The sequence below is a fragment of the Plasmodium vinckei genome (genome assembly GCF_900681995.1).
Source record: "Plasmodium vinckei vinckei genome assembly, chromosome: PVVCY_14".
NCBI classification, from domain to species: Eukaryota; Apicomplexa; class Aconoidasida; order Haemosporida; family Plasmodiidae; genus Plasmodium; species Plasmodium vinckei.
Genome location: NC_051306.1, coordinates 1,671,246 through 1,696,387, shown reverse-complemented (window position 1 = coordinate 1,696,387; position 25,142 = coordinate 1,671,246). Strand labels below are relative to the sequence as shown.

General features: G+C 22.1%; 6 protein-coding genes across 6 annotated transcripts; 3 read left to right on the top strand and 3 right to left on the bottom strand.

Moving 5' to 3' along the window:
* Nucleotides 1-344: 344 nt before the first annotated feature.
* Nucleotides 345-6,649, bottom strand: PVVCY_1404680 (conserved Plasmodium protein, unknown function; the record flags this gene model as incomplete). Its single annotated transcript, XM_037634896.1, has 11 exons — nucleotides 345-455; nucleotides 570-4,201; nucleotides 4,323-4,450; nucleotides 4,575-4,765; nucleotides 4,901-4,985; nucleotides 5,112-5,277; nucleotides 5,367-5,476; nucleotides 5,655-5,730; nucleotides 5,896-6,034; nucleotides 6,165-6,285; nucleotides 6,417-6,649. 11 exons carry the CDS (start codon nucleotides 6,647-6,649, stop codon nucleotides 345-347), a joined length of 4,992 nt encoding a protein of 1,663 aa, XP_037490935.1.
* A 621-nt stretch (nucleotides 6,650-7,270) lies between these two features.
* Nucleotides 7,271-12,197, top strand: PVVCY_1404670 (conserved Plasmodium protein, unknown function; the record flags this gene model as incomplete). The annotated part of the gene is made up of 23 exons (XM_037634895.1): nucleotides 7,271-7,306; nucleotides 7,535-7,639; nucleotides 7,785-7,888; nucleotides 8,079-8,202; nucleotides 8,296-8,344; nucleotides 8,509-8,573; nucleotides 8,698-8,754; nucleotides 8,991-9,114; nucleotides 9,231-9,301; nucleotides 9,390-9,488; nucleotides 9,618-9,690; nucleotides 9,805-9,863; nucleotides 9,954-10,042; nucleotides 10,134-10,230; nucleotides 10,372-10,412; nucleotides 10,529-10,556; nucleotides 10,651-10,697; nucleotides 10,778-10,835; nucleotides 10,917-10,973; nucleotides 11,087-11,230; nucleotides 11,386-11,463; nucleotides 11,684-11,767; nucleotides 11,898-12,197. 23 exons carry the CDS (start codon nucleotides 7,271-7,273, stop codon nucleotides 12,195-12,197), a joined length of 1,989 nt encoding a protein of 662 aa, XP_037490934.1.
* A 1,085-nt stretch (nucleotides 12,198-13,282) lies between these two features.
* On the top strand, nucleotides 13,283-19,116 carry PVVCY_1404660 (myosin D, putative; the record flags this gene model as incomplete). The annotated part of the gene is made up of 4 exons (XM_008624565.2): nucleotides 13,283-13,526; nucleotides 13,700-18,740; nucleotides 18,874-18,940; nucleotides 19,030-19,116. The coding sequence occupies 4 exons, from the start codon at nucleotides 13,283-13,285 to the stop codon at nucleotides 19,114-19,116; spliced, it is 5,439 nt and encodes a 1,812-aa protein (XP_008622787.2).
* A 74-nt stretch (nucleotides 19,117-19,190) lies between these two features.
* Nucleotides 19,191-21,071, bottom strand: PVVCY_1404650 (conserved Plasmodium protein, unknown function; the record flags this gene model as incomplete). Its single annotated transcript, XM_037634894.1, has 1 exon — nucleotides 19,191-21,071. The coding sequence occupies one exon, from the start codon at nucleotides 21,069-21,071 to the stop codon at nucleotides 19,191-19,193; it is 1,881 nt and encodes a 626-aa protein (XP_037490933.1).
* Nucleotides 21,072-21,231: 160 nt separating this feature from the next.
* PVVCY_1404640 (conserved Plasmodium protein, unknown function) lies at nucleotides 21,232-21,709 on the bottom strand (the record flags this gene model as incomplete). The annotated part of the gene is made up of 3 exons (XM_037634893.1): nucleotides 21,232-21,324; nucleotides 21,441-21,533; nucleotides 21,647-21,709. The coding sequence occupies 3 exons, from the start codon at nucleotides 21,707-21,709 to the stop codon at nucleotides 21,232-21,234; spliced, it is 249 nt and encodes an 82-aa protein (XP_037490932.1).
* A 427-nt stretch (nucleotides 21,710-22,136) lies between these two features.
* On the top strand, nucleotides 22,137-24,719 carry PVVCY_1404630 (conserved Plasmodium protein, unknown function; the record flags this gene model as incomplete). The annotated part of the gene is made up of 1 exon (XM_008624567.2): nucleotides 22,137-24,719. One exon carries the CDS (start codon nucleotides 22,137-22,139, stop codon nucleotides 24,717-24,719), a length of 2,583 nt encoding a protein of 860 aa, XP_008622789.2.
* Between the last annotated feature and the right edge of the window lie 423 nt (nucleotides 24,720-25,142).

Sequence of the window (25,142 nt, the reverse complement as noted above, 5' to 3'; positions counted from 1 at the left end):
AGATTTTGTTGAATTCACACTTTTTTTTGTAGATTTTTTTTTTTAATTTGCAAATTATTTAAATTACATGAGCGCATTTATATATACTGTTACAATAAATATTTGTTATTTTTGTTCGTAAGAACATAAAGGAATTAATCACAACTTTTTTTAAAGATGTATACAAATGTTGCACATGCATAAGAACATATAAATAAATATATATATGTGTATAAATATGTACAAAAAAAAAAAAACAGGCATAGAAAACCCCATAAAATAAACAAAGTAAAAATGTTGGAATATCGTAACAATGCTCTACATGTAATGAAACGGATGTATAATATGTGCTTATATGAAAATCTTTAGTTTATTTTTTTTTCTTTGGAAAGCATTGTGTGGACCTCCTTAACTGAGCAAACACACGATTGCATCTCCGCGTCATTTTCAAAATTTAAGGCCATCAATGGGGTGCTCTACAAAGGGAAAAATAAAAGAAAATTTACATAAAAATAAGACATAAATATGCAAAATAAAAGTAAATTAACATAAAAATGGGGTGGAAAAAGACCAAACGGCCAAGCAAATACCTCGTTGATCTTGAAATAGAAATAGAGAGTTTTACCCAACATACGTTTAGTCGTAATTTTGTAAATAGAACGTATATCAAATATAGCATAAATATTAACTGCATCGATTTTTACATTTTTGTAATGAAATACTTCAGTTTTATTTATGTTATTCTTTTCTTTCAAATTTTTACTATATAAATTATGATAATCGGAAAAAGAATAATCATGCTCATCAGGTATATGAGATATCAAATTACTACTAGACAAAGAACTTGAAGAATAAATTATTTCTTTACTTGATATATTACTTTTTGATAGATTAAAATAAGATTGATAATAATCATATATATCAGATATATGTTCATTTGTTATACTATGAAATATATTATTTGATATATTTGACCAATTTATATCTATACTATTTATTTTATAACAATCAATATTAAATAAAACATCTTTTTTTTTCACATCCTTATATTTATGTATTATTATTTTCTCAAATTTATCATCACAACTATTTAAATGTATACTTTTATCTCCTTTTTTATTTCGGTATTTTTCACTTTCTTTCAAAAAGTTTCTAGTCCCTATATCTAAATTGGTGTGCACACTTTCTTTTGCATCATTTATTTTATCTTTTCCATTTTTGTTTTTCATCAAATTGTTTGTATAACTTTCTTCAGCACATAAATTATCCTTCTTCTTATCATTTATATCCGATTCAGCAGCGGAAACCTCATTCAAATTTCTCACTATAATATCTGTATCACATATATATGGGGTTCCATAAAGTATTAACAAATTATCATATATCATAAGTTTACATGATGATAAATCGGGTTTGTTTTTTATCCATGTATTATTTAATATAGAATTATTTAATAAGTCATTATATGCTTTTGAATTTTGTAAATCTGAATCATTAATATTGGTTCCTTCATTTTTTCCTAAGTTATTTTTACTACCATCATCCACAACAGTACTATTGCTGCTCCTTTTAGATGATGTATCTTCTTTTTCAATAGATTGTTTTGTCTTATCTTTATGATATTCATATTTGGGTTTCCTATAATTGTTATAAGGCAAATAAGGAATGTTTAAAAATAATTTTGAATCAAGCTTGTTACAATTTAAATATAAATTCGGGTCAGTAGTTATGTTATTATTATTAATATTAGATATACTACTTTTATAATATTTAACATATTCAACAAAATTGTTTATAATATTATTTGATCGTATATTATGAGGTATTATTGGTTGATATACATAACTTATGAAACAGTTGAAAATTTTACACCCATTTTTTTTTTCCAAATTTTTCTCATTATATATATTTTCATCTTTATAATCATCACTACATTTTTCTAATAAACTACTATAACAAACTATATCGATATATGAATATATGTTATATATATCAAAATCTGTGACATTTTTTTTATCAATATTGTTTGTAAACATTGATAAATTATTCATTTTTTCATTTATTGAATTTTCATCAAGTGAAGAACTTTTTCTCTTCTCTTCATATATCTGTTCATTCCCATTTTTATTTAAAATTTCATTTCGTTCCATATATTTATTACCCATTTCGAAATTTCTACTATTTCGATATGTATATATATTAGATGAATGAATTTTCTCGTCACTTTTTTTCTGATCTTCTTCATGGTCATATAAATATTTTTCATTCATTTTTTCATTCATTTTTTCATTCATTTTTTCACGTAAATTATAATACATACCCGGATTGTTCATATCCCCATTTTTACTCATTTCAGTTTCACACCCATTATGTTGATTTGCTGGATCAAATGGGAAATCGGTTTTCCCTTTTTTATAATAATAGTCTAAATAATAATTTAAACTAAAGTAATTTTTTTTGTTTGGAAAAAATGATCCATTATCTTTTTCAACACCTACATTATATCTGTCATTATAGGATACACCATCTTTTGTCCAGGTTGATGAAGGTATAGACAATGAACTCGGCTCCTTTTTTTTTTTTATATAATTAAATATTTTTGAAAAATGAGATAATGCGCCATCTGAATTATTTTTTTTATCATACTTGTTTTTTTCTGTTTTCTTTTTTCTCATTATTAAATCATAAAATGATAACAAATTTATACAAATATTTTCATAAGTAAGAAAATAATACACCTCTTCAAATATAGGATAATCATTATATATTTCAGAAAAAAAATCATCTATAAATTTTTTTTGTAAAATCGGATAGTTACACAAATAGCAAACATTAGATTGATGAAAACAATATTGTAATACATTCTCATCTTTTAAAAAATTATAATAATGTAAATAAAAATTTAAATGATCTTCATAATTATTATTTTCAATAGCATCTTCTACAACTCTTCCATTTATAGTATTTTTTTCTATTTGTTTAAAAAAACTATCATTTTCAATTAAAGTATGATAAGAATTTATACCACCTTCAATTATTGATACTTTTCTTATTTTATATGTATATAATAAATAATAATATAATATTCTTACATATTTAGAATTATTTATATCATCATCATATAGTATTAATACTTCCTTATCTGAACTTAATATATTTTCAAATGATACCTTTAATACTTCTTCATATTTTAAAACCTTTTCTTTTATTAATACATACAAACTAAATGAGCTTATATTTAATTTTGGGTCAGTCATTTCACTACTCTTCCTTTGTTTATTGTTTGATTTCGAAGATGTGGAACTACTGGAACTGCTATTACTTCTATAATTTGTATCACCATTTTTTTTATCATTCATATGCTCTTTATCTTTGTTTGTAAAACATTTTTTATGTTTACTTATTTCACTATCGTTATTATTTTCATCTATGCTAAAATTATTAATTAATGAATCGGTGTGTGTATTTTTCTCTTTTTTTATGGCTGGTAACATTTTTATTCCTTTTTTTTTATTTTCTTTTTCTATTTTTTCATTCAACCGTTTTTTAATATGATAACATGTTAAAGAAAATTTGTCAACTATTGCATCATCATCTGAGTAGTAACTTTTTAAATCTTTCACTTTTTTTTCACGTATATAATTTATTATATTTATATATTTCAAAAGCCCTAATATATTTTTTACGGAATCATTTTTATTAATTCGTTTTTTTCTACTTTCATTATCAATATTTATCATTTTATTTTGTCTTGAATACGATTTTTTATTTTTATATAAATTGAAAAAAAATAAATTAAGATCTACAACTTTATTTTCTTCCAAATGTAGCATATTATCAATTTCAGCATTTTTCTTCTTACTATTATTCCTATTGTCTTTTTTTTTCATTCCTCCTAATTTTATTTCATCCGTTTTTTTTGTCATTTTATTATTCCGTTGTTTTTTATTTCTTATCATTTTATTCTCCCATTTTAAAGTATCAAATGTGAGATCATTACTTGATGAAGGTACTTGGTTGTTTATTTTTTTTAGTATAATATTATCATCATAACTTATGTTTATCTTTTTATTATATTTTGAGAATAATAAAAATGAAAGTAGTAATAAATAATTATATCCAATTTCGTGGTTATCATATTTTTTTAAAATATAGCATATATACAAAATATTCTTCTGTATTTTATTTTCCTTTTTTTTAGTTTTTTTTATCTTCATACTTCCTGTAAATTTTTTAAAACATTTTATAAATATTGAAAAATAGTATAGCTAGCCAAAACATATTAACAAATAATATCTACACACTTTGAATGTTATTTTAATATATATTTTTTCATGACTTACTTTTTATAATATCCTCATAGTTATTCTCAAAATCTATGCTTATTGAATTTTTTAAATGGAAATTTTTAAAATGCTTATCTGGCCTTATATCAAGGAATATGTAATTATTGTTTCCTAAAGATATGTTTCTAAAAAAAAGTAAATAAAACAATTGATATTAATATATGAATGAAAAATGTGTAGTAATATATTTTCATATACACTAAAAAAATATCTCTAATTTTTTCTCATTTATACATTTGTAATACTTACTTAATTATTTCATATGAATTAATAGACATATAGTCAATTGATTTAAAAAAATTTAACAAAAGATTTTTTTTATTATCACTTTCTGCAGAATTCTCATTTGTCAGGTAGATTAAAATGTTTTTTATAAAAAACAGTTTATGGGTAAAGGATACAGGAGTGTTTTTTTCCAAGTATTTTCCCAATGACCATACCTTGAAATAAAAAAAAAAATAAAATAATTATAGAAAATATGTATACATTATGGAAAGGGAAAGAGAACCATAAGCAACTATAGTGCCTATAATTGCTGCTATCCATTTTTTTTTCTCCTTTTTTATATTCTTTACTTTTTTCAAAAAAATCCTATCAAAAATGTTTATCTTGCTCAGCAACTCTGGCAAATTTGAACTATCGACGCACATAAATACATTTCTAAAAATAAAAAAATAGGAATATCACGAAATATAAATAATATGTGATTAAAAATGTGTAATATATTTTTATGTCTAACTACATAATGCTTATCTGTAATAATTATTTCATTTTTTGTTTACTTACCGATGTAAAATCAATAACGCCAAAGAAAAGAAAAAGAAAAAAAATGGATTGCGCTCGAGAAGAAATATCAAATATATTGAATTCAAAATCTCAAGATCACTCTTAGATGCAAACAAAGTAAGAAACCATGATGCTGCATATATTTCTGGGTTCATTTTATTATTCTCTAAAAAAATATAATAGTATATAAACATGTTAAAAATGTATAAATGTATATACTTTTTTGCAACGAGTTATATTAGCGATTCATTATACCAAGAACTTCTGACAATGCAGGATCGTGATATTTAATTAATATTTTAAACAAATAAAAAGATATTTGAAGAAAAAAAAACTCATCATCGTAGTAAAACTCCTTCAAAAACCTGTTAAATGGTCATAAAAAAAATGAAAAATTAAATCGAAATACAGAACAAAACTTATAAAATTGATAATAATGTATTATCATGTATATCCATAAACACATATCGAAAGTGAGACAAGTGATATATGACGATACACCTAAATGCGTATCATAAAAATAAATTAAATATTTTTATTTACCTTTGCACAAAATTTTGGAAACAAAAATAAACATCAATCATATTAAAGCATTTTCCCTTCAGATTAAAAAACAAGGCTGTAAAGATAAGTAGTGAAAAATATATAATTATGAAAAAGAGTGATTATACAGAGTTGTAAACATATATTTGTGTATAATGCGCAGAAAATAAAGTACACATCCAACATTCCTCTGATTATAAATAAAATAAAAATAATGTAATTGAATAGATCTATATAATACCTAAAACTTCGTTTAGCCCCTGCTTATATTTAAATTGGAAATGACTACAAGCATAGTTTAAAAAAATATTAAAAAAATAAATTGTTTTTTCATTTTTTTTATCAATTCTTGTCCTGAATACGTCTAAATCAACTGTTTTCTGTTAAATCGGAATAAAAAAAATATAGAAAGATTGTCTATATGAATGCGGTATGGAATATAGAATAAGTTTACATGTAAGAATGAATCTTTAGAAAAATTATAATGATAATAATAATGAAAGTAATTACTTGAGTTGCCTCATTTATGTTTGGGTTTTTCAAAAAAGATAACAAAAGGTACACTTTGTAATTAAAATTCGCTATGTCTTTACTTTCATCGTGTATTAATAGTCTTTTGAATATAATTCGTCTGCAAATTATTTACAAAATATACATAACGATGTTATATTAATGAGGTTATGTGAAATGCGCACACACAGATATAATATATGTGCAGAGATATACGAATAAAATGCAGCGGTATTGTTTTGTCCATCTCACCTAATTATCCTAGGGACATAAAAATTAAACCTAAATAAATATAGTAATAGCTCTTTCTTAAGATTTTCATTAAAGTTTTTTAATTTATAAAATTTTTTATTAAAAACATATATGTCATAATTTATTGAAGCAAAGTTATATTCGTAATTTTCAAAATATTCTTCTAATTTTTCATTTTCTACTTCATTGAACAAAAGCTTTATGTATTTCTCCTTTATTTTATCTTTTTTCATTTTTTGTGCAAAGTATCACATATGTGTGGATGTATATAATTATATATATTGATGTTATATTATTTATATTTTGGTCTTCTTAAGTATTTAGTAATGATATGTTACAAAACATTAATTATCATTACATTTCATTTTTTCTCCTTTGCATTTCATTAATTATTCTTTCTCCTTTTTCGCTTTCCCAATTGACTATTTCATAATTTCATTAATTTCCTATCTTCTCCTATTTTATTAACTAAATCTTTTTATTATTTTTTTTTTTCATCTTCTAAATAGCTATTTATGCTTTGCATATTTTTTTTTTTTTTTTTTTTTTTATAAATATTATGTTGATTATTTTTGGCTACCTCACTATCTATAAATTATCCCTTTTGTAAATACCTCTTTTTTTTCGTGGTTTTTTTATATTTGGGGGAAAATATCCTTGAATAAATAAGTATAACTTTTTTAATACAGACGTACACGTATGTATGTAAGGAAGCCACAATTTTCCATAACTATCCCTATGATAACAAAAAATAAAACTGCTAACAATTCCTTTTAATTAAGCTAGCTGATATTTTTAGTCACCTTAACAAAAAATATAAATAATTTTATATAAAGATTTTACCTACTCACAAAATGAAAAATAAAAATAAACTCAAGCGATGCTTAGACGTAATATTAGGATAAAAAAATAACTAAATTGTTATGTATCTATAGCTATGTATATTTCAATCTATAGGCGGTTTATATATTTATGTGTGCATTTCTATAGATATCTTTATGCATGTATGTAGGCATAATGCTTTATTTTAAATTTATTTTTTCTTAATATAACTTTATATATTAAACATTTAACATACATTATGCATCATTCTTAATTTTCATCTCTCCATATTAAAGTACATCACAAATAATAAAGATGAAATAATTAAAAACTATAATGATATACAACCATCGAATAAAGAAATCGTTCTGTTAAAATATTTGGGGGAACTCAAAAAGAAGGTTTTACATATTCGTCAAAAATTGCATATATATAGTACATATGCATATTGAGATGTCATTATTAATATAGTTATTTATTCACATATATATATACTGATATCCTCAGTTTAAAGACTAAATTTATCTTTTACTTTTATTTCCTTAGCTTAAAGAAACATATACAATTAATTTTTGCGAACATTTTATTGACGAATATGGAATGAAAAAAAACATTTGTTCATCAATAAGACAAATTTATTTTCCTTTTAAGTAACATTCATAAGGAAACTAACAACACACATATATATTATGTATATGCATATATCTTTTCCTTTTTTTGCAAAAGTTGCTATAAAAAATTAAGTTGTACTGCCGTAAAAAATGGTTGTTGAATTTCCCATTAAAAATTTACAATATATCCACAATATGTATCTATTATATTTATTGATATAATTTTTAGTGAGGGAATTAATTATAAAGAAATATACACATTGATTAGAAATTATTTTACCTATGAAATATTACTACAAAAAAAAATTAAAACATTATTGTTGCCCAGTACCCCTTTAGTTTTTAACTGGAAGGTTTCTACACAAAACACTTATTATTACATTCATAGATTGTTAAATATATTTATAGTTTTTTATATGATTGAAATTTCAATTCTATATTTATAGATTGCTGATTGCTTAGACTTATCTTGTATAATTGTATCCGCATTGAGAAGTAAAAAAACGACAACAAATAAAGTTGTATTATATATTCATTATCACAATCATATGTATATATATAATTGAGATGAGTGTATTAGAATAATGTGTTTTTTTCACATTTAAGTATATTGCTTGTAATACTCCCCATATAACTCTATTTAAAACTTCTATTGACAGCAAAAAATTATGAAGCTTATGTTGTGTGTGGAGAAGCCCCCTTTTCTATTTGCTCGAAAGATGATGTACCATAAAAAATAAAATAAACAAATATACAACGATAAACATAATATCATAAAGATATGTCAAAAATATGCATCAGAGAATATAAGAAACAATTGTTATAAACACTAAAATTTTTTGCCGCAGAAAAAATACATTTGTGAATTTACCCATAAAGAATATAAAGAAGCTCAAGGGAAAAATGTAATTATTTTTTTAAGAAAAATAAAATAAATTTTAATTTCTTCATAAAATACTCAAAAATTTTATTCTCTACAACAAATATCACTTAGATAAATGCTATAGACATAAGCGAAAAGAAAAAGAAATATAAATCAGTCCTAGGAATATATAAAGGATGGGTACCAAAAATATATAAAAATAAAATAATAACAAAATAAATAATAATATATACGTATATATGCGTGCATATATTCCAGATAAATGAAGATACATTTAAAGATGATACTACAGAATATGAAAACGATTTTTACACTCATATGTGGATACTCATAAAAAAAAGTTTGGATGTCGACAAGGACATTTTTATAGAAGTTTCCTCAGGTTGTGCAATCAGACAATAATATTATGTATATAGAGAAAAACATATAAGAGAAATAAATTGTTATTTTATTGGAAATATATTATGGTTGTTTTATATGTTTGTAATTTTTTAATAGGGAGAGAATACACCATCGATAGTTGTCCATACAAATCTATCTTTTACCTTTGGAATGAAAAAAATGTTTATGTATAAATATTTTTTATACACTTAATGAAAATAAAATATTTTTATAAAGAATAATATATATTTTTTGTAATATTTATTTTTTTGTAAGATAAATATAAATAAAGTTGAAAATATAGACATATTAATATCAGAGATAAAAAATAAAGAATATTTTATCCCAGCATTTTTCGAAGAAATAAAAAACAAGGTTTTCATAAAAAAGAGAAATAATTTTTTAATAAATTAATTCATGTGTTAATTAAAAATTAAAACCTAGTAAATAGCTAGTTATAATAAGTATGAAATTATTTTTCAATATTTACTTTTTCAACGAAAGGCATTAATTCCCATTATTGAGAGCAAGCCATATGTAATACGAAAGGACATATTTCTTTTAAAGTATCCACAAGGTATTTAATATATTAAAAATTAATATAATAAATAAAATACCAATGTCTTATTATATGAACAAATAGTATTAAGTATAACATTTTTTGAGATAATTTATAATTTTTTATATGCAGGACGAAAGACAACATTTTTTAAAAATTGTAAAAAGGATGAATATATTGATTTTCTCCAGGTTTATTTATTTTTTTTTTAAACAAATAACTATTTAGATAAATCCACATATATATATTTACATAATGTTTATATGTATAAACTTCTGCAGTATGACGGGTTAACAGAAATGCATACCCATTATTCGAACAAATATTATACAAGTGTTGCATCAGTTTGTAGCTTTTACAAACATAGAAGGTAAATAATTGCTTTAATGTTTCTCAAAAATTGTCTATCCTTATATTTTTCTCTTTTAATACTTATATACAAAATCGATACACATTTCCAGAGATAAAAAAATAAAAAAAATATACCTTCCAAATAAATTTAAAACAATCGAATATTATGACGAAAGCAATCATCACCTTTTAAAAAGATTTGCAAATGTATGAAAAATTATAGTGAAATAAATTAATAAATACTTTTCTACTGTATTAGTTTATTTTTTATTTTGATCATATATAAACATAATAAATATCGATAGGATATCTATATTCTTTTTTATTTATCTTTTCTTTATTTTACAGAGAATAGGGTTTTATTTGCACTTCAGTTTTTACTTAACTAGGTAAAACGATATATTCAAATGTGTGTACATATTTATATGCGTATAAAATTTATATTATTAGTTATAATAATAAATATATATTTTTTTTATGCATATTTTTTCACCTATTATTGTAGACATGATGGATTAACAAATTACATTGAAGTAAAATACATAACACAACCTAAACAAAACACAACCAAAAAATATGTGGATAAATATGGGAAATAATCTATATTGTAATTTTCCTCAATTCCAGATAAAAGATTACAAAATTATGGAATATTTTATCAACCGGAGTGATAAGTAATAAAAGAAAAAAATAATAACAATAAACTGTTAATTATTCGAATAAACATTCTTATGTTTTTTTCCACAACTTTCAGTGTAATATATCGATCTATGGATATCTCAAGGGACATAAAAACTGTTTACAAGTTTCAGGTAGAATATTGTTGCCTTAAAAATATTTAATGATCATACAAATGCACAATAAAACGATATTTTATATTATCCCATTTATAGACGTTTGATGGAAATGAATATTATGTAACAAAAATTACCCTGAAGTATCAAAACAAAGTAAATCTTCATTCATAAAAATATATAAATGGATCGAATAAATATTTTATAAGTTAATTTTTGGCTTTTATCCATTTACTTTTTTCCATAATTTATATTTCTTTTCAATAAAGAATCAAGCAAATGGAATAAAGAAAAAAGTGTTTTTAATTCCTGAGAATAAAATAGTCCTTGTGTATTATAATAACTATAACAAAATAAGTAACATTTTCCAAGTTTATGAAAAACATATTATATATAACCCAGACATAGAAAAGGTATATATTATTATATATGTACATTTCCTCGAGTTAAAAATTTGTTATTTTGTATTTTTATTTATTAATTCATATAAATTAAATATTAAGTAAGTAAATAAATAAAATAATACGGTAAACCATTGGTTCTTATATTGATTTTATTCAAAATGTAGAATGAAGAAGTTGTGCTGTATAAAAAGAATTTAATTTATAAGCACTTTGTAAACTATGGAGATCCCTTAGAAAGAGAAGTAATAAAAATAAATGAAAAAAGATACAACAAAATTGAAATATACTAAATATAACACTTTTAAACAAAATTAAAAAATAGTATATTCATTTGTGAAAATAATATAAATATATGCATGTGTGTATATGATTTTTACTGCTTATAATCATGAATAAATTTGCTTAACAATGAAACAGTAAATATTTATCATATATACATATACGTGTGTGAATTTATAACAGCCCCAATATTTAATTAATGAAGAACGAGATGTATTTGAAGATATAAAAAATACATACAACAACATTATATGCTCTATAATGAAGGTATGTTTATTTTTGTTTTTAATTTATGTGTTGTATCTGTATGAAGAAGGATAACTAGTGTATAAATAAATATTTTTGATTTATTTTTATATTTTATTTTTTTTTCCTTCTAAATAATTTACCCACATAGGAAAGGGAAGAAATAAAAAAAACAGAAGATGATTATCAATATTCTATAAATAATATTACCAACATAAATGAAATAATTTATCATGAAAATAATGAAATAGAAAATTTCAATAAAAATATAATGAAAGATAGTTTGAATATATATAAATTTTACAAAGACTATCCTTGGAATGATTACACACAGGTGTCTATGAAAAATACATTTTTTTCGTCAAAAAATAAAATGCTTGAAATTGAATTCATGCGTGATGAAATAAAATATGATTCTTTGGAAAATAAAATAAATAAATATAATAAATAATATGTAAAAAATATCATAAACTATTTTTTTTTAATTATTATATAATATAATTAATTTTACTATTTTACCTTAACGTTCATAAAAAAATAGACAACAATCTAAATATTTTTTTTTTTACAAAGTACAAATTTCTAATATATGCACATAATCATGCACACATATTTTCAATTTTATTGTGAGAAAATTCATAAATATACCCACAAAAAAATCGGAAAATTTGTGAGAAAATAACAGTTTCATTTCAATATTCTAATAATTATATATATAATATATATTTGTCTATTGTTTTTCAAATAATATACCAAAAAAAATTATCAAATATGAATAATTCTAAAATTAATATCATTTTTTTTATTAACAGTTCATAATATTATTATATATTTTAAACATTACTGTTTTAATTATGGCTTTCTAGTATTTGTTAAATATTTTAATTAAAAAAATAGTAAAAAAAAAACAGCTGTTGTTGCTCTAATTAATAGCAATAATGAAGTCTTATATAAATTTTGGCAAAGAATAATACATTTTTTGGTGTTTAAAAAATAAATATATATATATATAGTTATGGTTGTCAACTGTTTTATGCATAAAAGAAAAGCCCAGAATAATGCATATGTAAATATTATGTACATTTTAAAAAATAATTAAGTTAATTATATATGCTTAATATATGCGTGTATAATTTTTAATTAATACGATGCGAGATTTTCAGTTTTATGAAGCACAACTTAAAACAACAACTTTAATGTTGTCTTTTTAATAGTTTTAATTATCGATTTTTACTATATTTTTATAGAAATTCATTATTGATTCTTTAAATTATATAATATTTTAGATAGTTGTTATTCCCATAGGTTATTTATATTTGTCAAGTATTTGCATATTTTATATCACCAAAAAACACAAGCATTCAAAAAGAAAAAGAAGTATCATTCATTTATTGTGCTTTTGTTTCAAATATTTGAATACTTAGATATTTTTATATTTATTTAAAGGTGAAATATTTCCCCATAAACTATAATAGGAGTAATAATAACAAAAAGTGGAATTGCCTTTCGATTATATAAAGTTGAAACAGTGGAATAATGAGTTTTCTACATATGAAAAGCAATGAAACCGTTTATCACTCCAACATATCAAACATAAAAGATGAAGGAAAAGAACAATTAGAAAATGATGAAGATGTATCTAAAGATGCTTTATCTTTAGACCAGAGGGGTCATGAAGAAATATATTCAAATAGCCATGTGTGGTATTTTCATAAAAATTCATACAAAAAAATGGAAGTTTTAGAGTTTAAAAAAAAAGAACAACTATACACCCTTAAACGTTAGAAAAAATAAATATAAAATAATCGGAAATTATGATATTAGTGATAATTTGTTTGATGCATATACTTTTAGTATGTTGTTCATAAATATGTATTACATCATGGTTTCAATATATAGTAATTATAATTCAATTGATCTTTATATAAATATAATTTTTTTATTTCATGATAGGTAAAGGACAAATCTTTGATAAGATTCATAAGGATCAAGTAATACGATCCCTCAAAAATGAACTAAAAATGGATAGCGAAAATAGTGTTGATATAATACAGTTAAACGAAGTAAATGTTATTCAAAATTTAAAAAATAGATACGGAAAAAACAAAATATACACATTTCATGCATCGTTACTATTAGCTATTAATCCATATAAGCAATTAAAAAACCTTTATGATGTGGATATAATGAATAACTATTTATGCAAATTTAAAAATACTAATACCAATGAAAAAAATGATTGTAAAGCGCATATTTATGATATTGGAAACATGGCATATAAAAATATGGTATTGAAAAGAAAAAGACAAACGATTGTTGTTTCAGGGCATAGTGGAAGTGGTAAAACAGAAAATTGCAAATTTCTTTTCAAATATTTTCATTATATTTTTTTTCATAAAAATTCAAATAATGTTGGAAAAATATATAAAAGCATGAATTCATATGTGAATGATAATTCAGATGGAGAAGATGAAGAAGTAAAGAAAAATGTCTCCACTATATCCACCAATGTAAACATAGAAGAAAATGGTGATATGTCAAGGTATGAAAGAATTGATAAACTTATTTATATTAATAATATATTAGAATCCATGAGTAATGCTAAAACAATAAAAAACAATAATAGTAGCAGATGTGGAAGAATAAATGAATTAATATTTGAAGAAAAAAAAACAGACAAAGATATAATGTTTAATCATTGCTTCTCTAATATTAAAATATTAATTTTATTGTTAGAAATTAATAGATGTATCACACAAAATGATGGAGAACGAAATTTTCATGTTTTTTATCAAACAATTTGGGGTTTAAACGATGAAGACTTAAGTAAAAGAAATTTAGTTAGAGATGTTAAGGTTTATAAAATATTAAATAATGATGTAGTGGGATATAAAAAGGGCTCTACAAATAAACATGATGAAAAAAAAAATGATATTTTTGAACAAAATAAACAAAAAGATGAAAAAAACTTTGAATATTTATTGAAAGGATTAAATTATATAAAATATGACAAAAATAAAATAAACAATTTTTTTGATATCATAGCAGGGATTATCCATTTAGGAGAAATCGTTCCAGATGATTCAAATGCCACATCTAACACCTCTAACCATGAATCAAACATTGAAAATCCTTTTTATAGATACAAATGTGCATGTGATTGCCTAAAAATAGATATTGAAAACCTTAAAAATTTGATTAAATATAAAAATATTCAAGTCTCAAATGAAAATATAAAAACCCCAAGAACTAAAGAAAACTCCTTATCTACTTTACACACCTTAATAAAAGTGATATATAAAAAATTATTTAATAAGATAATAAATGATATAAATATGACAAATTTGAGTGATGAGGAAAAGAAAGAAATGCTAAATTCACAATTTTATGAAAAAAATAATAGTGTTATATCAATATTAGATTTGTACGGTTTTGAAGAATTATCATGTAATGATTTTGAGCAACTATGTATTAATCTAGCTAATGAAAAATTAAATAATTATTATATTAACAATGAAATAGAAAAGGAAAAAAATATTTATAAAGAAGAAAATATATTATGGAGTGATTTAGTGATCCCTTCTTATGAAGATACAATCATTTTTATTGAAAAACTATTTGGAGGGTTAGATGATATAACTAAGCTTAATAATTGTGGTCATAAAAAGGTGGATGAAAATTTTTTTACATATTTGTTAAATAATGAGAATAAATATTTGGAGAAACATATATATGGATTTATAAATAATAAAGATAATCAATACACAAGTAAAAAACAAAATATAAAAAAAAATAAATTTTTTATCAAACATTATGCAGGACATGTAACATATAGTATTAATAATTGGATACACAAAAATAGTGATAAAATAGAAGCCGAGATTGAAGATCTTATTAACACATCAGAAAATGTTTTTCTAAATGAGTCTATAAAAGATGAAGTAAATGAAAAGGATATTACAGAATCACGTAAAGTTAGTAACACATCTGTAGGATTAGCTAATAACAATTCTAAGAAAAATAATATACTTAGTGTTAGTAAAAAATATATTAAAGAGTTGGATAATTTGTTCACAAATTTAGAAAAAACAGATATGTATTATATAAGATGTGTATTACCAAATGAACGTATGGAATGTGATAATTTTAAAAAAGGAATAGTTTATTCTCAACTTAAAGAATGTGGAGCTAACGAAATGATTAAAATAATAAATAATGGATTATCCCACAAAATATTAAAAAAAGAGTTAATCGAAAAATTAAAAAAATGTATAGCCAAAGAATTAATCTATTGCAATGATAACGATATTATATATTATATTATGAGACTATTTGATGAAGACAAGTTTTTTAAAATTGGAAAAAAATACATTTTTATGAAAAGCCATTTGTATACGCAAATTAATTTCTATATGTATGACAATAATATTATAAATGATAATTCGCTAGTTGATAGACAAACAAAAAAAGAAATTTTAAGAGATATAAGAATAATTCGATTTAAAAGGTGTGTTACAGTTGTAAAAATTTTTACTTGGATTAACAATTACTATCTTAAATATTTAATAAAAAAAAAAATTATGAAAGAAAAAGCTTGTGATTATATGTATAAGATATATTTAATACGAAGAACTATATTAAGTGTCAAAAAGTCGCTTTCTTATAATGTTAAAAAGTTAAACAATATATTATGTAAAAAAGTGTATCAAATGCCTTTTAATAAAATTAAAAATACAAAAAAAAAGCGAAAAAATGTAATCAATCCATTAATTAGTATTGCCAAGAAAGAAACTGTGAAACATATGAGTAAGGAAACAAATAATGATAAAATTGGTTTAGAAGAAAAAAAAGAAAAAATCGCTGAAGATAAAAATGCAGAAAAGGTTGCTGAAGATGAAAATATAGAAAAAGTGACGACGAGATGTGAAGAAAATGACAAAAATAGAAACAATAACATGTTGTATAACACCGGAGAAAAACTATTTGTTTGTACTCCAGATAATTACCATTATGTATATAATAATTTAGATTGGATAATTATATATTCAAAGAAAAAAATAAATTTCTATAACATATTTTATAGTTATGAACAAATAGATAAGAAACATATTTTAAATTATAACAAAATTGCAGTTAAAAAAATAGATGGTGATACAAACTGCAAAGAATGGAATGAAAAAACAAATGAATTAAATATAGGAAGTGTAAATTGTGAAAGTGAAAAAGGTTCAAGAAATGTGTTACATGATATTGAAAAAAATAGTTATGGTTGTATTAGTCAACATTCTTTATATAAAAATTTGATCATAGGAATTGATGAAGAATTAAATACTGTTTTGTTTACTTATCCCAATATAAATACTATTAGACGTTTTATAAAAAAGAAAATAAAATCAATAAAAAAAAGTAATGATAATTTACCAAACACATATTTACCTCAGTTATATAAAAATAGAAAATATAGTGAGGATTTCTTTGAAAAAAAAATAAACGATTTAGAAAGTATGATAAAAAATGAAGAAACAATTAACTATGTAAATGAGAAAATGGATAAAGAATCAAACCTATTTGATGATAATAATTTAAACATGTTTATGCATATGTATAAAAATGTATATGTCTTAAGTACTTTGGATAATATTTCATCTAAATCAGGTTCAGTGAATCCACAACATGTTGATAATTATAAAACAAAGGAAAATATAAACAACATTACAGAGAATAATAATGATAAAGAAGTAAAAGCAGATAAAAAATGCTTTACATATTTAAAAGGAATAAAAAAAGAGGATTATATATCAAAAGAATTATATACTAATGAAACATTTAAAGTGTTAAAAATATCTTTCTTATCAAATAGTATAAATTATTTTGTTTATTTATCATATGCATTAATAGGTGAAACTCATTACTTATTATTGACAATTGTTAATTTGTTTTCAAAGCCTGTTTATACATATACTATACGTATAGATATAAATAATATAATAAAAAATGATGATTTTATAAAATTCTTTATTAAAAATTATAATAAGATATATCAAAATAGTAAGATAAATATCTCAGTAGATGTTAAAAAAAATGAAAATATCAACTTTATGAAGAATAAAGAATGTATAGATAAATTTTTAAGTACAATAAAAATGTCTATAATTAATAATTTGCATATTTTTATTCATGGTTGTTGCATATTAAGCTTGATAGAGATAACAAAATTTAATTTAAATAATGCAAATCCATATATTAAAGAATATGAATATAAATATTTACAGCTAAAATTTAATTTATATTGTTTTGAATATTTTAATAATGTATATGATATATATATGAATAAGTTGTCTTACAATTTAAAACATCAACTAATTATAAATGATATATTAAGAAATGAAGAAAAAGGTGTAGAAAAAAAAAGTAAGTTAGTTCATTTGAACTGTTCAGAAAAAAATGAAGAACATAACATATCATGTATGGGTAATGAAAATAGTTATAATTTATTTAGTCAAGAAAAGGAAAATTCAGGATACTCATTTTATATTTTTTCATTATTTAGTAAAATTTATTTATTAACAAATAATAAATATGAACAAAATTATTCTGAAGTTATATTTAATTATGATGATTGGAAAATCTTTAAGTTAAAATCGGATGATAATAATAATATGATTGAAGATGGTGAAAACAAATTATATGCCTTCCAAGGAATATTAAACATGAACATAAATTATTATTATAAACAAAATTATTATAAAAGCCATATTTCACTAAATTCTTCTATTCAAGCTACAATACAAAAGTATGATGAATATTTTGCTAATGGAAAAGTTTACCATTCTACTCATAAATATGTATATCCTGATGTATACGTATTAAGAATTAAAAATAGTATTGACAATAATAATTCAGATGATGAATCCTTTTATTATAATTTGAAGAACCAACAAATGTTGACCTTATGTATTCATGAAAGTAAAAAATCTTCGACTCTCAAGGACAGGTATATATATATGATAGAAACTGATATATTTTGAATAAAAATGTATTTACCAATTTAGTGTATAAAAGATGGAGAATATCTCTGATAATTATAATCCTATATTGTTATCTTCATTATTTTTTTTTTTTTCAAGGAATTGTTTCCCCTATAGCGTCTTGGCATGCACCCCTCTGAATCACCTGGACACCATTTTGTTACTGGTATTGAAGAGAAAAAAAAAATATTTTACAAACCTATTCGATGAAAATATATATATCTTGTTCATATTATTTTTGTTTGTACCTTGCAGAATTATACTAGCGATAAAAATTTATATTCCCTGGAATTTTTCAACATTGTGAACAAAAAGAAGAAAACAATCCCAATTGAGGAATAAAAAGACGTTTTAATTTTATGCCATTTATTATTATTACTACATATTGTTTTACGTTTTTTATATTACCCAAATAATTAATTCCTGAGATTGCCACCTCGCTGTTTTAGTGACATAGTAATTTTGTTCCGAAAAGATTTAGGGTCCTTTATGGGGGTTAGCAAACTGGGGTTTGAACTTTCATTATTGTCATTATGGCCGTTATTTTTATTTTCAAACTGATATACGTTTTCCGTATTGTTTGGTGTAGCATATTTTGTATTAGTGTATATATCCATATTACACTTGTTGTAGTCATTATTTTTATTTTCAAACTGATATATGTTTTCCGTATTGCTTGATAAGATGGCATCATTTGATGATATATGCTTTATGGAGAAATCGTTACATTTATCATCATAGTATAATTTTTTTTCTACATATATATATTCTTTATTTTTTTGTTTTTTATATTTATCTTTTAATTCATTAACCATATTTTGTACACACATTAATTTATAATTTTCATCATATTTTTTATCTAAACAATTTTTATAAGTAATAATATGTTCATGCTGATTTTGTATAATCGATGGGTTAGTATTACTTTCAGGCTTTTCATTATGTTCATTATATTTGTTAAAATGTGTTGATATATTTTTTCCACTGTCATTATTTATATATGAATTTTTTGTTTCAATTTCTTTATTTACACAATAATATATATGATAATATGATGAATCACTTGTTTTGTAAACTTCGTTGTCAATCACTGGTGGTGAATTATTCAATTTGTTACTTTGATCATCAACATGTTCCGTAATTGGAATATTTTCAACTACTTTCTCTATTTTTTTTGATTTAACTTCCTTCCCTTTTTTCATTTCATTTTCTATTACCTTTTTGGTGTCTTTGACTAAATTTATGGAGTCATATAACTTTTTGTGTACAGACTCATAAATTATATTTGCTTGTTCATCATTTTGTATTTCACTTTTTAATAATATTAAAGAGTCAATTAATAATGTTGCTACTTCTTTATTTGTTTGTGAAATGTTTATTGAGCCAATATACTCATGATTTTGTAAGCATATTAATTTATTATTTTTTTTAATAACTTTTTTGTAGAATAATAAAAATAAATAGCTTTTTAATAAATACCATATAAATATGATTGAAAATATAAAAAAGTGAAAAAAACAAAATAAACGCTTTATTATTATAAACCCCAATTTTTGTGTGTATAAAAAAAATATATATATATAATCATTACTATTTGTTTTCATCATTTTATAGTCATTTTTATATTTAACTTTGAATATTTGTCTAATGTTTTTATAAACATTTTCTTTTTCATTTTCTTCCCAAGAATTAGATTTGTTTGGTTTTAGTTGATAAAGCATAATATATATATTAAAATATATATCTTTCAAAAGATATAAACGTTTTAAATTATTTCCTTTCGATTTATTTAGTCTTTCATTTTTGTCTTTGCAACTTACAACTAATTGATCAACTGATATAGAACTGTGATGGAAAAAATATGAAAATGGATTTTTCATAAAATAAAAATGTATATATAATATAGAATTGATTATTTTATATATTTTAGAATATATTTCATCAATAATTATATGATTTTGATCTAATGTTACTATATTTCCATATTCACATATAGATAGTTGTTTTAATACAACATTAAATATTTTCAAATTTTGCTTGTATAAAAAAAAAACAAAATTATATAATACATATTTATAAAATAGGAAAAAAATTACAAAAAAAAATAAATATTTTACTGAAAAAAAAGTAAATATAAAAAATAAATACATATATGATACGTTTTTATATCCTTTTATTGTATTTATATATCTTATGTTATTTTTGAATTTTAAGTATCTTCCTATATTATATCTTTCTTTTAGTTCACTCATTTTTTTAACTACCCATTTGTGTTGCTCATATGAATTCATTATCATATTTAAAACAAAGTCACACACACACACAAATGTTTTTTATATTTTTAATTACACTTATAAAAAATTGCTGTATTTAGACAATTTTTAAAAAGTTTGTGAAATAAATTATGAAGCAAATAATTTCTCTTTTTTGCGTTTACTATTATTTTTATTTTTTTTTTTATTTTGTGAATAGGCTATTTGTAACTTTAATTCCGGTGTGTTTTAATTTGTTGTATATGACATCATTTTCTTTGCACATTTTGTAGTTAGCCTTAAAAAGAAAATATGAAAAAGTAAAATAATAAAATGAAGTGATAAATGTAAAAATAGTATGCACAACATGATGTGCATTTGTTGCCTTTTTTGATTTTATTTTTAGCTGCTTACATTATACATGTAAATAATTGGAAGTGTGAATATAAAAATGGAAAACAGATTGAAGGAGAAGAATATTTTCCTATCATTTTCAGCCATGTTGAACTGTTTGAAAAAAATAAAAAATAAAATATGATATATGCACACAGTATTATTTAGCATAAGCCAAACTAAATATTCTTTATAAAACTTTGTTCCTTCTTTACTCCTATGCTTACCCTTCTTATATTTCTACTGACTGTAAAACCTGAAGGAATGGGAATATGCCTCATTACTGTCATTTTATAATTTTTTTAATTTCAATAAAACAAAATTTAAAAAAAAAAATGAACTCTTTTAAGTGTTAACTATGTAATAATATGTATATTTTGTTTTTTTTTATAATTTTTTTTTAACTTTTTTAAGTGAAATAATTATTAAAAAGGTAGATGAATATTATCTTAATATATTATAAGCCAATAGCAAAAAAAAAAAAAATGTATACACAAAGTCGTGCTAAACATGTCATTTTGTTTTTTACATATTATGGAAATAGTTAGGTACATACATGTATGCCCATTTTCATTCTTTTATATTGACTGATTAGTAACAAAAATATATTGTTATTTAGTTTTTCTTTTATTTTATGTAGTATATTAGAATGAGGAAAGTAATTCCATTTTGTAATAACTTGTTATACATTACAAATACTTGTAAGTATGGGAAACAATGAGTAAGCATATTTTACTTGGTTTATTGTTGCATATAATAATTAGTAATATGTTTATATCATGTAAATTTTATGAAATAGTTAGAAATAAAAATAAACTGTTTTATATAACATCCATTGAAAAGCAAAATACAGCTAATAATAATAATTTAAAAAATATAAAGCTTCTTAAAAAAAAAAAACAACAATTTATTTTGCTAAAAAAAAATAAAAATAAAAATATCATAGTTAACTTAAATTCGGTTTTTAAAAAAAACGGAAGGAATAGTGATCATTCCTCTTTTTTGTGTGCACACAATAGAGGGTCTGAAAATTTTATTGACAATCCATCATATAATCCAAGGAATGAAGACAACGATAATAATGATAAGTATGTTGAAAATGATGTAAATAGAGAGATTGTAAATGAAAATAAAATAAAAATAAAACAAAAAGAAATATTTAATTCAAGCAATCCAGGAGGACACCATGATGATGGAAACCATGTTACCACTTACTCTCAAAATAATAAACACTTAAAAAAAAATCGTGAAAAATATAATCGCAAAAAAAATGTACTAGTATTAAACTATAGCACAAGTGATGAAAAGGAAACAAATGAAAAGGAAGGAGAAGACACAAAGACGGAACCAGAAAAAACCGAAGCAGAAAAAGATGAAACAAAATATATGAACCAATTTATAAACGACTACATGAAAAGAAATGAAAACATTTTAAATGATCCCGACCAATTCAAAAACTTAGACAAAGAGAAAATGTTAGAGGAATATAACAGATTAGTAGAAACTTTAAAAAAAAGTAATGAAGCTATAATGAATAAATATAAAGAAAATGAAAAAGAAAATAAATATGAATTAAATGAAAGAACTATAAATAGTTCTAATAAAATTAATATTGAAAAAATAAAAAAAAATATTGAAAAGTCATTTACCCAAGATCTAGGGGTCGAGCAAAAAATACAAAACTACCTTGGATTATTTACACAACAAGAAGTAGGATCTCAAAATGCTGAGGAAGATCATGTAAAAAGTTCTCAAAACAATGATGAAACAAAAGCAGAAAATAAAACAACCGAATTTATTACAGAAGCTGAAGAGGAAGAAAATAGAAATATTTTAAAAACTGTTTTAAAAGGGAATTACAAAGATTTAAATAAATTTAATTTTAAATTTTCAAAGAAGGATCTAGAAATGATGAAAAATGTAGATCAAGAAAATGCTAATGTAGAAGAAAAAAAATTGATAGAAGAATTATTTTCTAAAATAATAAATGACCCAACGGCTATAAATAATATGCATAAGAAAGAAGAGAAATTATTACAACTATATGATAGACTAAAAAAGGAAAATAAAATAAAGAGAGATGAAAATATAGAGAATGTAAAATATTATAACAATAAAAAAGTAGATAAAGAAAAGGAGGAAATAAACGATAACCAAACGATAATACCTAAAGAGACATTATTTAATAAAGTTTCAAACAAGTTTGTTGAAATTAGTGAAGAAGAAATAAATGAAATGAGTGAAATGCAAGTAAAAGAAGAATTAAAAAAAAGAGGATATCCAACATTTGGTACTATAAAAGAAATAAAAATGAGACTATTAGATATTATGAAAATTAAAGAAAATCATGAATATGATATTAGAAAAATTGTTAAAAGTCCAGAAGAAAATTTATTATCAAATATACAATATGATAAGCTAAAAAAAAATATAAAAACTTATAAAGAAATGGAAAAATATGGAGATACAGAATCTAAACTTAAGAAAATTGATTCTGCTTTAGAAATATCGAAATTTCTACAAGACCCAGTAGATTATTTAAGAATAGATACAACACATAAATTTGTAAAATTAAATGATGATATAAATGAAGATGGTACTACTACACAAAATGAAGATATTTCAAAAATACCAATTATCAATGATGTAAATATTGACGAAGAAATTTCAATGGCAGAAAAGTTGAAAAAAAATATTATCTTAGATAATGTAGATCAAGAACCAAGTTCAATTAAATATAGCAATAAAGATGAAAATTTAAATGAAGAAACAGAAGAAATGTATAGACAAAATATATTAAAACATGGAAGTTTACAAGAAACTATAGAAGAATTTCATATAAAACATAATTTATGTCTTAATTTTATTGGTGATTTTATTTGTAAATTTTCAAATGCTCATATACAAGATATAAATAAATATAGATATAAAACAAAAGAAGAAATTGATAATCTTAAAAATAATGAATTTGAATATTTAATAAATGAATCTACATTAAATCATGATTTTATTGTTTATAAATTTGTCAATAAAAATGATTTAATTAAAAATTATTTAACTACTAAAAATATAATGACTTTAATTGAATATGCCAACATTTCAGATCCAGTAGATATTATACATTATTATTCTCCTGAAACATTATTTATGATTAGTGAAGAATATAATATACCTATAAATAAAATTATAGATGCATGTACATCTTTAAATATCAAGTTGCCATATGGTGGTGATACGCACTTAAACAAAAAGTGCTTCAACACCCTGACAACTTATTTGAACAGACGATATGGGTCATGATCTTGTACCCACTTTTTTATCCCGTTGTTTTGTCTTTTTTACAATTTTTCAACTTTTTTAATATGCTAATTTTTTTACACTTTTTTAATATGCTAACTTTATGCGGCTGAACGCCCGCTTAATTATACAATTTAATTTTATTTAATTTAATTTAATTTTTAGACTACTTAATTTAATGCATAGTAACAAGTTCCTAATTATGTGCACACCGATGGTATGCAAGGGTGAGGACAAAATAAAATGCAAGTAAATGTAGAATGAATGGATGGATGAATGAAAAATGAAAATAATAGATGGATCAGGCGCAGTCGCACGCACCCTACATCGATATTTAAAAAAAAACTAAACGTGTAAATAAAGGCGACAAAAAAAACACGCATACATATGTGTGATCGTTTAGTTTTTTTAGGTAATAACAAATTT